A 16,473-nucleotide genomic window follows, 5' to 3' on the forward strand; every position below is an offset into this window, starting at 1 on the left:
ACTAATGACTTTATAGATAGTATTGGGCTAAAAATCTATCTAAATGGCTCAGTGATCTCCGTTGTAGTAAAGAGATGGAGGAAAGATGGTGACAAAGGTGAAACAAAATTTCCACACCGCAGTGATTTCCAGTTATTCAGATAAGTTATATGTTTTATTTAGATCTCTTAAACAGCAATCCTAAACGAAATATTTAGCAGCGGTGGCTGCAACTGCGTTCCATATGTATTTGGCGCTGACGACTGTACGTATTAATTGAAATGCTGGCACCAGTGTTTAACAGATTTACTGCTGCTGCCAAATACTGGACCAGTAGTAGCAATCCAGAGAAGAGGTACAAAAACGGTGCAGGGTCTGCAAGAAAAGTCTTATAAAGTGAAAATTACAGCCCTAAACATCTATAATCCAAAAAGAAGAAGATATAGCACAGGTGTCAAAGTCGGTCCTCGAGGGCCGGAATCCAGTTGGGTTTTCAGGATTTCCCCAATGAATCTGCATGAGATCTATGTGCATGCACTGCTTTCAATGCATATTCATTGGGGAAATCCTGAAAACCCGACTGGATTGCGGCCCTCGAGGACCGACTTTGACACCCCTGTATAGGATAGAGATATTTATATACCTCAGAAGTACAAATAATACGTAAGAAATGAAAATAAGCTCTAACTCGAGAGACGGCAATCTAAAGTCCCAAGGGGATGGTCCAGGGGTGGGCAACTCCGGTCCTCGAGGGCCAGAATCCAGTCGGGTTTTCAGGATTTCCCCAATGAATATGCATGAGATCTATTTGCATGCACTGCTTTCAATGCATATTCACTGGGGAAATCCTGAAAACCCGACTGGATTCTAGCCCTCAAGGACCAGAGTTGCCCACCCCTGGGATAGTCTCACAAGTAACATTTCAGAGCTTATCTGTATGGATACCTTTGAATACCAAGTTCCCCACATCTAGAACAAACAACCAAAACAACTAAGACAACCCACCACATACCTTGTTTCAGGAAAAAACTAAAGACATACCTCTTCTCCCTATAACCACTCTCTTATCTTCGCCCCTTCCTCCCAATAACCGCCCCCTCTCTAATAATGTAACTTCCAAACCTGATCTAATTCTTATTGTAATTTGCATAGAATCCTTGCAGAGAATTGCTGTATATAAGACACCGTATTGTATTGAAACCCTCTTCTGGGGAGGTGGTGGAGACAAGAACAGTAACAGAAATAAGAACGTACAGGATAAGCACAAAATACAGCCCAAAATGCTGCCCAAAACAGCTCTCACTGCTGCCCGGCTCTCACTCCGTTCTGCTCCTGCGCTTCCCTCCTATTCTCACCTTTAAAAGTGCCGCCGCTTTCAAGGACCAACAAGCTAATTACGGAAGCCTGCAGAGCGAACCTAGCAGGCTGCCATCAGTCTCCGTACACGGTCCCTCTGCCGCGGTCCTTCCTCTGACATCAGAGGAAGGGCGGGACCGCAACAGAGTGAACGTGCTTCGGAGGCCAACAGCATCCTGCTAGGTTCGCTCTGTAGGCTACCGTAATTACTTTAGCGGTGGACCGTGGAAGACGACCTCTCTCGCTGGGTATGGGAAGCAGCGGAGGTAAGGCCCCGCCCATCGTGAGGGCCCCAGTGGGTGCTGGGTCTGGACACTGGGAGGAAGAGAGAGACGGAAAAGGACGAGGAGGGGCGGGAAAATAGACTTAAAGACAGGGAAAGGCAGGGCAGATGCTGGACGAGATAGAGAGGGGAAACACTCTGAACTGAAGAGAGAGAGATGCCAGGCCCTTAGGAGGGGGAAGACAAAGAGAGTGAGAGAGACAGAAAGACCTGGATCAAAGGTGGGATGACTCAAAATGTTAGCAGAAGGAAGAAAGAGAGAGGGAAAAATCTGAAACAAATGCTGGGGGGGGGGGGGGGGGGCGGGGGTTGTAATCAGAAGAAAGACAGGAGGCAGATGCCTGGACTATGCAGACAGAGTGGGAGAGACCCTGAAGAAGAACAGAGAGATGGAAGATCATAACAGAGGAGGGAGAGAGAGGGTGACCTGGACCAAAAGTGGTGGTAGGTACAAAGGAGAACTGATACTGGATCTGGGGAGAGTAAACAAAGGGAAAAGAGAGAGATAGAGACCTGGACCCAAAGGGGATGTGGCTGGATTGTGAAATAAATGTTGGATGCACAGTCAGAAGGGAGTCCAACCAGAAACTAATGAAATCACCAGACAACAAAGGTAGGAAAAACGATTTTATTTTCAATTTAGGGATCGAAATGTGTCAATTTTGATAATTTATATCTCCTGTGTGTATTATGTGTATATGAAAAATGAAGGGAAAAAATTGCAATTCAATTAGTAAAGGGGGCAGAGCTTGGAAAGTCTATGGTTGGGGGTACTTAGCATGAAGTAGTTCAGAAACACTGCTGTAGGCAATCAGCTGGCGCCAGTGCCTCTCTTTCTCTCCTGCCCTCTTCCCTGCTGGCACCCCCTACTGGCGTCTCAGGGCCCGTCTGGAAGGCCTCTGCTCATGCGCAGATGTCAACGTGATGATGTCATCACGGCAACGTCCACGCACTACCTGCAGCCCTCGCTACATTTTCCGACTTGGTTTCGGCCCCGGATCATTTTTAAGTTGTGCAGGCCTTCTCTAAGAGCAAGGCATGCAAATATTACAAATGTGGGAGTCATAATTTCACTTGTTAGCTGAGGCAAGTTGCATGCATGGTTTCTACATGAGGATGCAGTTCATTTTTCTTTGAGAAAAGGAAGAATTTTTCACTGCTAATTGGCATTCATTTCTCTAGAGAACCACATTTTCCCACTAGTTTTACCTTAAGTTGTATTATAGTAATTAGTAGAGACTTATTGAAATGTAACCGATACTTAGAAGATGCAAAGCTATGGAATTCAGTACTTGAACATAGAAAGGATGTCCTTGACTCTCATATAGGAAGGAGTCCCATGTGAATAAAACATTTTAATTAGCAACAGAACGGATGGATTTTGGACATGTAACCCAAGGTTGTAGATCTGCACTTTCAAGGAACACTAATCACAGATCTTTACTTTTTAAAACTCTTTCGTATATGCTAAACTGTCTCTGGCAAAACAGTTGAAAAAGCTTTAACAGCATTGAGTGTGGAACAGGTTGGTCCATTGAGGCCATGACCCAACCAACCTTTTGCCCATGTGATATTAGCAACTAGGAGTCAATATTCAGAACAATTTATATGGCCTGAAACGACTCATAAGAACATAAGACTTAGCTTTTTGTAATGTTAATTTTATGCTATGTATGTTTTATATGGAAACTGTCTATAGATGGTATATAAATTTTAAAACTAAACAAATAAGCGTTGCCATACTGGGTCAGACTGTAGGTCCATCAATCCTGTTTCCAATCCAGGTCAAAAGTATCTGTCAAGATCCCAAAAGAGTCAAAACAGGTTTTATGCTGCTTATCCTAAAAATAAGCAGTGGATTTTCCCAAGTCCATCTTAATAATGGCTTACGAACTTTTCTTATAGGAAATTATCCAAACCTTTTTTTAAGCCCTGCTTTGCTGACTGCTTTTACAACATTCTCTGGTAACAAATTTCAGATTTAAAGGCTCCTGGTCTTTTAAATCATGTGTCCGGAGCTAACCATACATATTCAGCAGCACATAACTGGATGTTCATTTTGGGCATAACTAAAACCAGCTACTTTGTGCCATTCTGGGCACAGAGTTGGCACTTAGTCAGTTAAGTGCTACTATTTAACGCTTAGCTGACTAGGGTAACCACATAAATAGGATCAAATAAATCACAGTCATCTTTATGCGGGTCATCATAGCTGGTTAAGTGCTGAGTAATCACATTTAGCCTGCTAAATATGCCCAGATATTCAATGCCAGTGATCGGAATATCCAGGAATAAAGGAAGGAAGATCAAATGGTTAACAAGTGGGGTGAAAGAAGCTATTAGAGCTAAAAGAGAATCCTTCAGATAATGAAAGAAGGATATGACTGAAAATAATTGTAAACAGCACAAGGAATGTCATAGAAACGTGTAAACATGATGGCAGATAAAGGCCAAATGGCCCATCCAGTCTGCCCATCTGCAGTAACCATTATCTATTCCTCTCTCTAAGAAATCCCACGTGCCTATCCCAGGCTTTCTTGAATTCAGACACAATCTCCGTCTCTACCACCTTAAGTCACATGCAAGGCGATAATAAGAAAGATGAAGGGAGACCTTGAAATGAAGATTGCGCTGGAAGCAAAAACACACAGTAAAAACTTTATAGGTAAATTAAAAGCAAGAAGTCGGGAAGAGAATAGGTTGGACTGCTAGATGTCTAAGGGATAAAAGGGGCTCTCAGAAAAGACAAGGCCATTAAATTAATTCTTTGCCTCAGTCTTCACCAAGGAAGATATGGGGGAGTTATCGGTGCCAGAAATAGTATTCAATTCTGATGAATCAGAGAAACTCAAAACAAATCTCTGTACAGTAGTACTGGATGATGTAATTGGTCAATTTGACAAATTGAACAGTAGCAAGTCCCAGAGTGCTAATAGAATTGAAAAATGAACTTGTAGAGCTATTAGTAATTTGTAAATTTTCTTTAAAATCCAGCATAGTACCAGAAGACAGGAGGGTAGTCAACGTGATGACGATTTTTAAAAAGGGTTCTAAAGGTGATCTGGGAAATTATAGACTGGCGAGTCTGACTTCGGTGCTGGGCAAAATGGCCGAGACTATTATAAAGAACAAAATGACAGACTAAGCATGGATTAATGAGATAAAGCCAACATGGATTTAGTCAAGGGGAATCTTGCCTCACCAATCTGCTGCATTTCTTTGAAGGGGGTAAATGAACACGTGGATAAAGTTGAACCAGTTGACATTATATATTTGGATTTTCAAAAGGCATTTGACAAAGTACTTCAATGAAAGACTTCTGAGGAAATTAGAAAGTCATGGGATAGGAGGTAATGTCCTATTATGGATTAAGAACTGGTTGAAAGAAAACAGAGAGTAGGTTTAAATGGTTAATATTCTCAGTGGAGAAGGGTAAATAGTGGGGTTCACTGAACATAACCCTTATACAACAAAAAAAATTCTATCCAAACAAAACCAAACTCTGAAAAATCTCACTTGAACCAATCTTGCAGCAAGTAAACTGTAGTTTAAGGGAGGAAAAGCCTCGGAACCCTGTTAGGGAAGAACCTTCTTTAACTAGAGAGGGCATAGATGACGTCACTGGCAAAAACCTCCACTTTCCTGTATTACAGCAAGAGACCTGTCAGTCATTGTTAGCAAAAGGTTTTTTTAGCTAGTGCATGTTGAAGCGACTTCCTGTTCACGTGTATGGAACCTGAAGAGAGGTGGCTTCTGGGGTAGGCTGGCGGCAGCATGCTTCCCTTGTTGCTGCTGCCAGCTGTCCAAACATTGTGTTATAGCGGTTGGGCCTGGCGAGAAGGTAGGTGAGGGAGTCGGGAGAGCCGGCTAAACCCGGACAGACTCCCCCCCCCATTTAAAAAAAAACCATCTAGACACCCGAACTGTCCTCTGTAAATAGGACATGTCCGGGTTTTCTCGGACGTCTGGTAACCCTATGTTTGGCAGCGAGTTGGAGTTTGGTTTGCTTGCCCTACTCCCGACCTAAAAGGTGTCGGTTGCCTCAGTTTAACGGAAAGCTAGGCTTAAAATTAGTTGCTATAGAGTGGCTTGTAGCAGTGATAATTGGTTCCTATATATCCGACAATTTGATCACCAAGATTATGTGATAAGACAGCAGTGTTCAGGGTGCATAAACGGCTGCTATCATCTTTCCTAGCACAATTGTACTAGCGGAGACTTAGAGGAGACATGATAGAAACTTTTAAGATCCTGAAAGGTATAGATAAGGTAGACAGGGATAGATTCTTCAGACTGTGGGGAACAACAAGTACAAGGGGGCACTCGGAGAAACTGAAAGGGGACAGGTTCAGAACCAATGCCAGGAAGTTCTTCTTCACCCAGAGAGTGGTGGACACATGGAACGCACTCCCGGAGGTTGTGATAGGGCAGAAGACACTTCAGGGATTCAAAGTGGGTTTGGATAAATTCCTGAAGGATAAAGGGATTGAGGGGTACAGATAGAAGTAGTAATAGGTTATAGGATGAGTTCAGGGACCACTTGACAGGTCATGGACCTGATGGGCCGCCGCGGGTGCGGACTGCTGGGCGCGATGGACCTCTGGTCTGACCCAGCGGAGGCAACTTCTTATGTTCTTATTACACAAATAACCTGTGTTCTCCTCTCCCTCAGCCTCCCTATGGTACTAAAATATTAAAAGTGCTTACAGTTTGCTCTCTGCAAAGGTTTCCAGAAGAATTGACAGAGCAGCGTGCAGGGAAGTGTCAATCAATTGATGCAGGTTGCAGCTGAGTATTTGGCTTTCATATCTGTCCTTTACTGAAACATAATCAGGTCTGCACTTCAATTGAAATCATTGTTCTCCAAATTGCAAGCATGCGGTACCCTCACCTCCAACCCAAGTGAAACATTCGAGGAAAGCACTCTTGAGAATTCTTGATGTACCACTAATTACCTTTCTCATGTCTTCGGGACCTTATATTGCATTACAAACGGTCTTATATTCCACAGTTACTTTACAAGTTTGGTGCGGATCAGATCTTATGAAAAAAAAGTTACCGGAGCGCATTCTTGCTGGGGCCTCGCTTAAAAGTTCAGTTTTTCCCGAATTGTACGGATTCTGCTTTTTTAAAACCTTGGTTGCCACAGCCCCAGTCATGCTAGTTTGATTTGATTCATTGATTGGACAAACCTTATGAAGAGAGGCGATGAAGAAATCATTGGATCTCTTATGGAAATCTCCTTTATATTATTATTTTTTTAAACAATGAATTGTCACTTATCTATATGGTATGTAAATATTCTAGGTTTTCCCCCAAGCCTGCCAGGGAAAATACATAAGAACATAGAAACATAAGCATTGCCCCTGCCAGGTCAGACCAGGGGTCCATCGTGCCCGGCAGTCCGCTCCCACGGTGGCCTCCCAGGCCCATGGCCTGTAAGTGCTTCTAACCTAAAACGTTCGTACCCTATTCGCCTAATGTCCTGTAAGTAACCCTCTATCTGTACCCTGCAATCCCCTTCGCTTCCAGAAAGTCATCCAGTCCCTTTTTGAACCCCAGTATTGTACTCTGTCCTATCACCTCTCCTGGAAGCGCGTTCCAGGTGTCCACCACCCGCTGAGTGAAGAAGAACTTCCTTGCATTCGCTTTGATTCTGTCTCCTCTCAGTTCTTCTGAATGACCTCTTGGCAGGCTGGTGAAATCTGGAGTTCACAAATCTCAAATACCTTACAGTTCTACCCAGAGAAGTTTCTCTCAGCAGAGCAAAAAAAAAAAAAAATCCCTCTTATCGGTTCATAGACAAAATCACGGAAGACAAAGGTGCGCGCCGACAACTGAGTGCAAGACGGAGGCGCGCGCCGAAGAAAATGACAGTTTTTAGGGGCTCCGACGGGGGGTTTTGTTGGGGAGCCCCCCACTTTACTTAATACAGATCGCGGCGGCGTTCTGGGTGGTTTGGGGGGTTGTAACCCCCCCTCATTATACTGTAAACTTAACTTTTTCCCTGTTTTTAGGAAAAAAGTGAAGTTTTCAGTAAAATGTGGGGGGTTACAACCCTCCAAACCACCAACGCCCCCACAAAGCGGTGTGATCTGTATAAAGTAAAGTGGGGGGGTTCCCCCCACATACACCCCCGTCGGAGCCCCTAAAAACAGTTATTTTCTTTGGCGCGCGCCTCCGTGCTGCGCTCAGTTGTTGGCGTGCGCCTTTGTCTTCCGCGGTTTTGACCTGACACCCTCTTATCAGCCTTGCCTTTCAGAACTCCTGGTCTCCGGCTTCTTCAAAAAATTCAGTTTATATATACTCAATGGGGTGTCAGATTACAGCCAGATGGTTTTACTGCAGCATTCAATTAATTCTTTAATAGATTTCTCCTAACTGATCACGCAGGCATCTGGTACGACATCCTTCCCTTACAGCTTATTCTCCTTAAGAATTCATTTAAAGTTGTATAAAACCTGTTTCAACCCATCTGCCACTTTTGCAGGCGAAGCTATTCCTGTCATATTCTTAACGTCATAGAAATTAGAACAATTACCGTAGTATTATTACCAGGTCAAGCTAAATTATTTGGGAATTCCTTTTTTTGTTTGCTTGCAGCTCTAACTTCATAGAAACATAGAAATAGATGGCAGATAAGGGCCACGGCCCATCCAGTCTGCCCACCCTAATGTCCCTCCCCTACCTTTGCCCTGTGAATAGATCCCATGTGCCGATCCCATTTGGCCTTAAAATCAGGCATGCTGCTGGCCTCAATCACCTGCAGTGGAAGACTATTCCAGCGATCAACCACCCTTTCAGTGAAAAATAATTTCCTGGTGTCACCTCGTAGTTTCCCGCCCCTGATTTTCCACGGATGCCCTCTTGTTGTCGTGGGGCCCTTGAAAGAGAAGATATCTTCCTCCGCCTCGATGCGGCCCGTAAGATACTTGAACGTCTCGATCATGTCCCCCCTCTCTCTGCGCTCCTCAAGCGAGTAAAGCTACTCTGTGGCTACAGAAAAAAAAAAAAATAATAAGCCTTAACAAATCGGACCCATATTCTACCATTTTAGGAGAAACATGTCTAACAAGACTTCCTTGTATTTCAATTTTCAAGTGCTATTGAATAATCTAAGTGATTTACATAAAAATTTAACAAAAATATAAAGGAAAAAAATAACAAAGAAATAAGAGTCTTTATGGGAGACTAACTGTACAAGCTGGGGTACTTATTTCTTTGTTAAAATTGTGAAGATATATTTGTATCTGTGAATATACTGGTATTATATTATTTCTTGTTCTTTTTGTTAGCCAAAAAGTTAAAATTTATAAATAAAGAATTATATAAAAAGAAATAAAAGAGTCCAGTAAGCATTGAAGAAAACTAAAGGGAATCGTCTGTATTTACAGTTCAAAAATCATGGTGCTAAAATTAATTACAATTGAGAAGAAGCGTATATTTAGAGGGGTGGTCACTGAGGAGTCCCAAATTGGAGAGGAGTTAAACCTGTCAACAAAAGGAAGTCTCACCTGTAGAGGAGAGTGAGAAACAGGAAGCAGTAAAGGGATGGGTGAGCCAAGGCTGGGTCAAGGGAAAATGAGAAGTAAAATAGGCTAAAACAATTTAAGGAATTCAGCAGGCAAAGAGGTACCGTGTTTCCCCGAAAATAAGGCACTGTCTTATTTTAATTTTGGGCCCCAAAAAAGCACCAGGTCTTATTTTCAGAGGAATTGGCAAAACCTTAAGCTTATAAGTTACAATAGTCCATTTTCTTATTTACCGAGAAAAAACAAAACAAAACCGAGAGATAACAAATGGCCTTACTCTAAGAACGTGTTGCCCAGAAGGGCATGGACTGGAAACCAAACACAAAGGCATTCTCTTTCTACTTGTGGTCCTCCTTACTCACTACTACCAGCAAGTACCGTACGTTCGGTTCGGCGTATAACCGGAGCGCGAGATCCCAGCCAGGTGGTCAGCTTCCGATTCCGCAGGCTGTGTGACGACGCCAGGGCATTCTTCACGTTAGAAAGCCGCGTGGAGCCTCGCCTGCCTAAGACTTTCCATGTATCTATTCCTCCACAGCCACAAAGTCAGCCACCGTAAAGGGAAAAAAAAGCACGCACGTCCATGAGGCACGTCCATGAGGCGTCTGAAACGTAGGCGGACTAAAGCAGGGCTTGCTGTAATCCCGGGGTGGGGCACATGGCGGGACAAGGGGAACCCTTTTTGAAATTGCATAAATAATTTTTTTAATGTTTAATATTTAAGAGTATTGGAATATTTAAGAGTTTGGAAAAAGATGGTGTTGGGATTATCATAATTATTTATTTAATTATTTCAAGATATCGGGAAGAGATCTAAGGCATGAAAGTTAATTGGAGGTGAAGGTTCACTTAGAATGCCTGAAATTCTTGCTATATTCCTGCTTATGGTCCCAGATATAGATATACAGTCAAACCTTGGTTTGCAAGCATAATTCGTTCCAGAAGCATGCTTGTAATCCAAAGCATTCCTATATCAAAGCAAATTTCCCCATAGGAAATAATGGAAACTCAGACGATTCGTTCCAAACCCCAAAACTGTAATACAAAATACTATACGTACTTGTATTGCAAGACCTCGCTCATTTAGAACTGTCGCTACACTCCTGCAGCGTCTGAGAGAGAACAACCATCGGCTCAGTTGTGATGATGTGACGCGTGTATACTGTATGTACTCGTATTGCAAGACATTGAACATAAGAACATAATAATAATAATAAGAAGAAGTGTCATCTCCATAACAGACCCTAGGTCCATCAAGTCTGGCAATCCGCACACATGGAGGCCCCGCCAGGTGTACCCTGGCATTATTTTAGTCCCCATATCACTCCAAGCTTCTCCTAAGGAGATGTGCATCTAGCTTACCCTTACTTTACCTATGTCACCTTATGCCACTCCTAAGGAGATGTACATCTAACTTACCCTTAAATCCTAGAACGGTGGATTCTGCAATTACCTCTTCTGGGAGAGCATTCAAGTATATCAAGTTAAAATGTAATTAAATGTTTTACTTGCAATCAAAGGTTTTACTGTATATGTATAGTAAAGCGTTAGAAACCATTCTGAGGCTGAATTTCTGGAAGGTTAAGATTTTATTAAGATATGCAATTTAAGACATCGCACATTGTACTGGCTCGGTAGCACCGTACTGGAACCAGGCCTAAATTATAAAGATTAATTCATTATCATGATCGCTACAGCCTTTCAAACTGAATCCCATGCATTCCTGTAATCTCATTTTCTCCAAGGTGAATGCTCATTTTTCTGTTCTGACAGATTTCCATCTTGTAAGATGAGCTGCATCGTCTGTGATGCATACATCCTGGTAGGATTTAATTAAGCTTGGCAACTGACTGCCGATTCTGGTAACATTGAGGAGGACAAGACCAGTTCAGATCTGAAACATATGGAACATCAATGCAAAACAGCCAGCAACACTGCGATGAAGCTGGCTTGATTTCTGTCGCTCTCCTCGTTCATCTGTAAAATCTCTTTGAGTTTTGTACTTTAAAACACCTGTCTATAGTTGCCTGCCTACTTTTAGTCTCCTTCAGGATCTTCTGCTTCTCACTTCTCAACCAGGTTCTCCCAGTCAATTTTTATATGCAGTCTCCTAATATTTCACCAGTTTCCTATAGACAATATAAATCAAATGCAAACGTGAGGTCAGTCTTGCTCTCTGGTCTGCCATTTGCTAGTAATAATATCTCTGTACTGGTAGGGCTTAGATTCTTAGTTTAATCCTACAGAGCATCTCAACTCGTCTGGTTTGTAGGATAGCTGTGATAAAATTGCAGGAGATATTTGTATATGCCAATCTAATAAGTTGCTCTTCAATCAAAAAAGTCAGAACTAATCTAGCATTTGTTCTGTGCTTCATTAACCGTAATATAGCTACTGTCTTGCTGATCCTCAGCGGGCCACCAGGCACTCAAGCTTCTTTCATAGTGCCTGGCTCTAATGCTCCCAGTCGTCATCGGATCATCGGGTTCTATTAATTTGTTTTGTTACTTTTACTTTTTTATTTTTATCTCTCTCTTAAATAAATATGCACTCAAAGTACTTAGCTGTGAAATGACGCTTCATGCGGGGGTAGATTCACCAACATGTTTCACCCGTGAAATTCTAAGGGCTTTTTCAAGGCTACCACTCCCTGCCTGATTTTAACCATTCAAACCGGCCATAGCGTCTGACCATAGGCTGACATTGAACCTAATAATTTGTGCCATTATAAATAAATATTTGCGTGCACATTCATTGTGACTATCCTGCAGCTTGAGAAGGGGACCAAACTTGAAAAATGTTTTCTACTTTATAATAATAATAATAACTTTATTTTTCTATACCACCAACACCCAAAAAGTTCTAGGCGGTTCACAGAGTAAAGACGACTGGACGTTCCAGTGATGATACAAAGCACACGGAAAAGCAGTATAATATTTCAATAGTGAAAAATACAGTAAGAAACTATGACATAGTCATCAATCAAGTAACAAAGTTTTTGAACAAATAGGTCTTAGCCAAATTTCTAAAGACGCAATAAGATGTAGATTGTTGAATCAGGTCGTCTAACCATACTTGAACTTTACCTGCTTGATAAGCCTAAGATCGATCAAAATATTTTTTATAACGGTAGTTTTTGGGATTAAGAAAAGTAAATCAACCAGGGCACCGAGTAGGCCTAGTCGAACAGTACCATTAAAAATGAGAGAAGAGATATAACGGAGCTAATCCAAATAACATCTTATAGCAAATACGAGCAAATTTGAAAAGTACTCTACCATCCTTTGGCAACCGGTGCAGCTGACGATAGTAAGGGCTGACATATTTCTGTTTTTTTAATCTGAAAATTAAACAGACCGCTGTATTTTGGATTAGCCATACTCTTCCCAAGACGGTTTTATAAGCTCCCAAATAGATTATATTGCAATAGTCAAGAATAGATAAAATTAATGTTTGAACTACTAATCTGAAAGAAGTAGGGTCAAAGTATTTTTTGATGGAACGCAACTTCCATAATGCAAAGACACATTTCTTTACAAGCATATCAGTGTGCTCCCCCAGGGTTAAGAGTCGAGGCTATTGGATATTCTTGTCCTCTTAAATAGAGAATTTTATCCGTAATTTTATCGTTAGGACTAACCAGAGTTATAGGATAGATACTATACCATCAGGCTGATCCCTTAATAAACATGTTCTAGTTGTTTTACTTGTTCTACTTAAGAATATAAACTCCCAGGTACAGTGCCACTCACTACATAAGCTTTCGCATCAACCAACAGGAGGACAGGAGAAATAAGCGAGACTGGCCATGGGTCCTGAGGGACCCATCATAGAGACTGGTGAAAGGTCTATTGGATTTCCAATCATTGGTTAGAGGAGTCATTTTGAGAAATATGTTTTTACTAAACTAAACTAAACCTTGGGTTTGTATACCGCGCCATCTTCGAGCGTAGAGCTCGGCACGGTTTACAGAGTTAAGATAGAAAGGAACTACAATGAAGGGTTATAGGAGAGGAACTAAGAAGATAGAGAGGGACAAGGGTACCAGAGAGCGGGAGGTTTTTAACTAATATATCCAATAGTTTTATGACTCAAGTACCCCCTGACAACACATGGCCATATACTATCAAGAGATCATATTTGATCATCAAGGACCCAATTTAGCAAATGATTCCTTTTTCTAAGTCTGTGCTACAACGCTGCTAAAAGAAAGGTCTTCTTTTCAGATTTTCATAGCTATGTTCAAAAAGCATGCTAGTAGTGTAGCAGCTGAAAACTGATCCCGTCCAAGAAGTATAAACTTAAGTGTGGAGGGGAAGGGATGCTTTCTTCACTTTGCTTTTTCTCATTTAATTTTGGGAAGCCATGCAGTGTTGTAACGCCTATAGTTTTACCATTGTTACAGTGACCCCTCCATAGCTTAAAGAACTTTGAATAAATAATTCTCAAATGTAATTTTTTTGTTGGTTTTGCAATTTTATCATTTCAATTGTAATGTGCCATGAAAAAACATTTGCTCCATTTAGGACCTGTTTGACAAAGCCACGCTAGCGGCCCCGAAGCCCATAGAGATTTAAAGGGCTTCGGGGCTGTTGCCGCACGGCTTTTTTAAAACAGGTCCTTAGTGTGCCAGAGCTAAAAAAAAAGTTTGAGAGACACTATTTTATGTTGAATGTGATATGAAGCTCTGGTATGCAGTCTGTTTATGCTATAAGCAGTCCAGCAGGAATCCAACCTGATTTTCTATCAGATGTTTCCCATTTAAAGCTTTTCTTCTAATGTTTTTCACAGCATATTAGCAAAGGTTTATTTTCAACACTCCATAAATAATCCTAAATAAACTATTGCTGTTTTCTAATTTTCTTTAGTGGTTTGAGACCAATGAATGCGTGTTTTTTGAGGCAGCTCAGACGTTCTCGTGCAAATATATCTTAAAATTATTATTTTTTCTCTCTCTTCAGGTTTGCAAAGATTCAAATCAGCGCTTCAGAACCAATTATCCCATTCCGAGAGACAATTACTCGACCACCTAAAGTAGACATGGTAAATGAAGAAATTGGAAAGCAACAGAAGGTCGCCGTCATACATCAGGTGAAGGAAGAGCAAAACAAAACCCCGGAAGGAGTCCAGGTTGATTCAGATGGCCTCGTAACGGTGTCAACCCCAAATAAGCTCGCCACGCTCAGTGTAAGAGCCATGCCGCTTCCTGAAGAAGTGACTCAGCTTCTCGAAGAGAACGGCAATTTAGTTCGTACGATGGAACAAATCAACTTGACTTTGAACGAGGGAAATAATACCCATGAAATTAATCGCAAAACCCTGGATGACATTCTTGCATTTAAACAGAAACTAGAGCAGCATTTTCAAGGGAGAAAATGGAGAAATACTGTTGACCAGATATGGTCTTTTGGTCCACGAAGATATGGACCGAACATTTTAGTGAATCGGTTAGAGGGCTATCAGAGACCATCGGTATGGCAGTGTCTAGAAAAGATGACGAAGGAAACGGGCAAATATCGAGACTTTGACAATAGTATAGTAAGTGGATTTCAGCTGGCTACACTTGCAGGACCAATGTGTGAAGAACCCTTGATGGGTGTTTGTTTTGTTATGGAAAAATGGGACATGAGCCGAGCTCAGCAACTAATAGAATTCAGTAGGCAGGATTCAAGAGAGTTTGCTGCCTCCGAAGATTATATCACTGATTCTTTCAGTGAAGGTAAAGAATTCCAAGGCAACAGTCAAAGTGATGTCAAGTCACTGGAGAAAATTGGTAAACGTCGGGGTGAAGCGTTGCTTACAGATTGCTATGGTCCTTTTTCTGGACAGTTAATTGCCACCATGAAGGAAGCCTGTCGTTACGCATTCCAAGCAAAACCCCAGCGGCTTATGGCAGCTATGTACACTTGTGAAATTATGGCAACGGCAGAAGTATTAGGTAAGAAGGAAAGAGATACACAAGTTACATCCTGTAGTTGTATGCATTTGAGACTTTCAAAAAATTTGACCTAACTAAATGCCTTACCTGAGGTTTCTTACTGCAAGGTTCAAGGAGCATGAAAGTCTGATTTCTTAAAGGTGATATCATATTTGTAAAGAACAGACATGCTTTATATAAGAACATAAGAATCGCCATACTGGGACAGACCAAAGCTCCATCAAGCCCAGTATCTTTCCACCAGTGGCCAACCCAGGTCCCAAGTACCCAGCTAGATCCCAAGTAATAAAACAGATTTTATGCTGCCTATCCTAAGAATAAGCTGTGGATTTCCTCAAGCCACCTCAAAAATGGCCTATTTCCCTTTTAGGAATTTATCCAAACCTTTTTTAAACCCTGCTAAGCTAACTGATTTCACCAGATTCTCTGGCAACAAATTCCAGAGTTTAACTACATATTGTGTGAAAAAATATTTTCTCCAGTTTGTTTTAAATCTACTATTTAGTAGCCTCATCACATGCTCCCTAGTCCTAGTATTTTTGGAGAGAGTAAACAAACGATTCACATCTACCCTTTCCACTCCACTCAGTATTGATCTCTATCATATCACCCCTGAATCGTCTCTTCTTCAAGCTGAAGAGCCCTAGACACTTTAGCAAATTTTCCTCTTGCTTTTGTCAGACAGGTAGAAACAGGTATATAATATCCCTTTTGAGATAAATGACCTAAAATAATCATTGTGCGAGACATGATTGAAGTAGCTATTTCCCATGGAGACAAATGTATTGGAATAAAAACCCTATGCGATTTAAATAGATGGATTTATATATCTTTAAGGTTTGGGTTTGTTTGTTTTTTTAAATAAGAAAGTGACTAGGAAGCTGAAAGCATTACATAGAAAAATAATCTTGTAGAAGCCTTTAGGGAAATCTTGTTTGTAGGGTTTTGTGGATAAAGGATGGGACCTGTGTGGTCTTTAAGGATTGTGTGGTGTAACGTTTTTTGCTGGTCTTTTATAAGTTATTATAGCCTCTTAAGACTCCAGGTGTCCTTCCATAGTAGAAGAATGGAAATATTTCTTGGGGTTTGTAATTTTCCAGGGCTTTAGCGAATAACCATCTAATTAATTTTACTAAACTGCTTTTATTTTTCTTCCTAGTGTATTTCTATGAGAAACCACATACCCACAATGCACTGTTAAAAGTAATATAAAACAGCAGATTTTTGCTCTGAAACATGGGCAACCTGTTGTACAGCTATTAACTCTACTGTGTATTGAAATATAGCTATATGGAGGATTTTTTTCTATTCTGTGATTGCTAGAAGCTTTCAATCAGGCCCAGAATATTTACACGAAAGGGTTTTTTTTTCACCCCCCCCCCCCC

At 41.3% G+C, this 16,473-nt stretch overlaps 1 protein-coding gene across 5 annotated transcripts in view; it reads left to right on the forward strand.

Annotated features, from left to right (window-relative positions):
* EFL1 (elongation factor like GTPase 1) overlaps window positions 1-16,473 on the forward strand; it is a 192,034-nt gene that overhangs the window by 131,429 nt on the left and 44,132 nt on the right. For all 5 annotated transcript variants that reach the window (XM_033920962.1, XM_033920963.1, XM_033920960.1 and 2 more), the window contains exon 18: window positions 14,112-15,088. In XM_033920962.1, the coding sequence (XP_033776853.1) occupies window positions 14,112-15,088 (977 nt within the window). The remainder of the gene's footprint in view (window positions 1-14,111; window positions 15,089-16,473) is intronic.

Source organism: Geotrypetes seraphini, chromosome 14, assembly GCF_902459505.1.
Source record: "Geotrypetes seraphini chromosome 14, aGeoSer1.1, whole genome shotgun sequence".
NCBI lineage: Eukaryota > Metazoa > Chordata > Amphibia > Gymnophiona > Dermophiidae > Geotrypetes > Geotrypetes seraphini.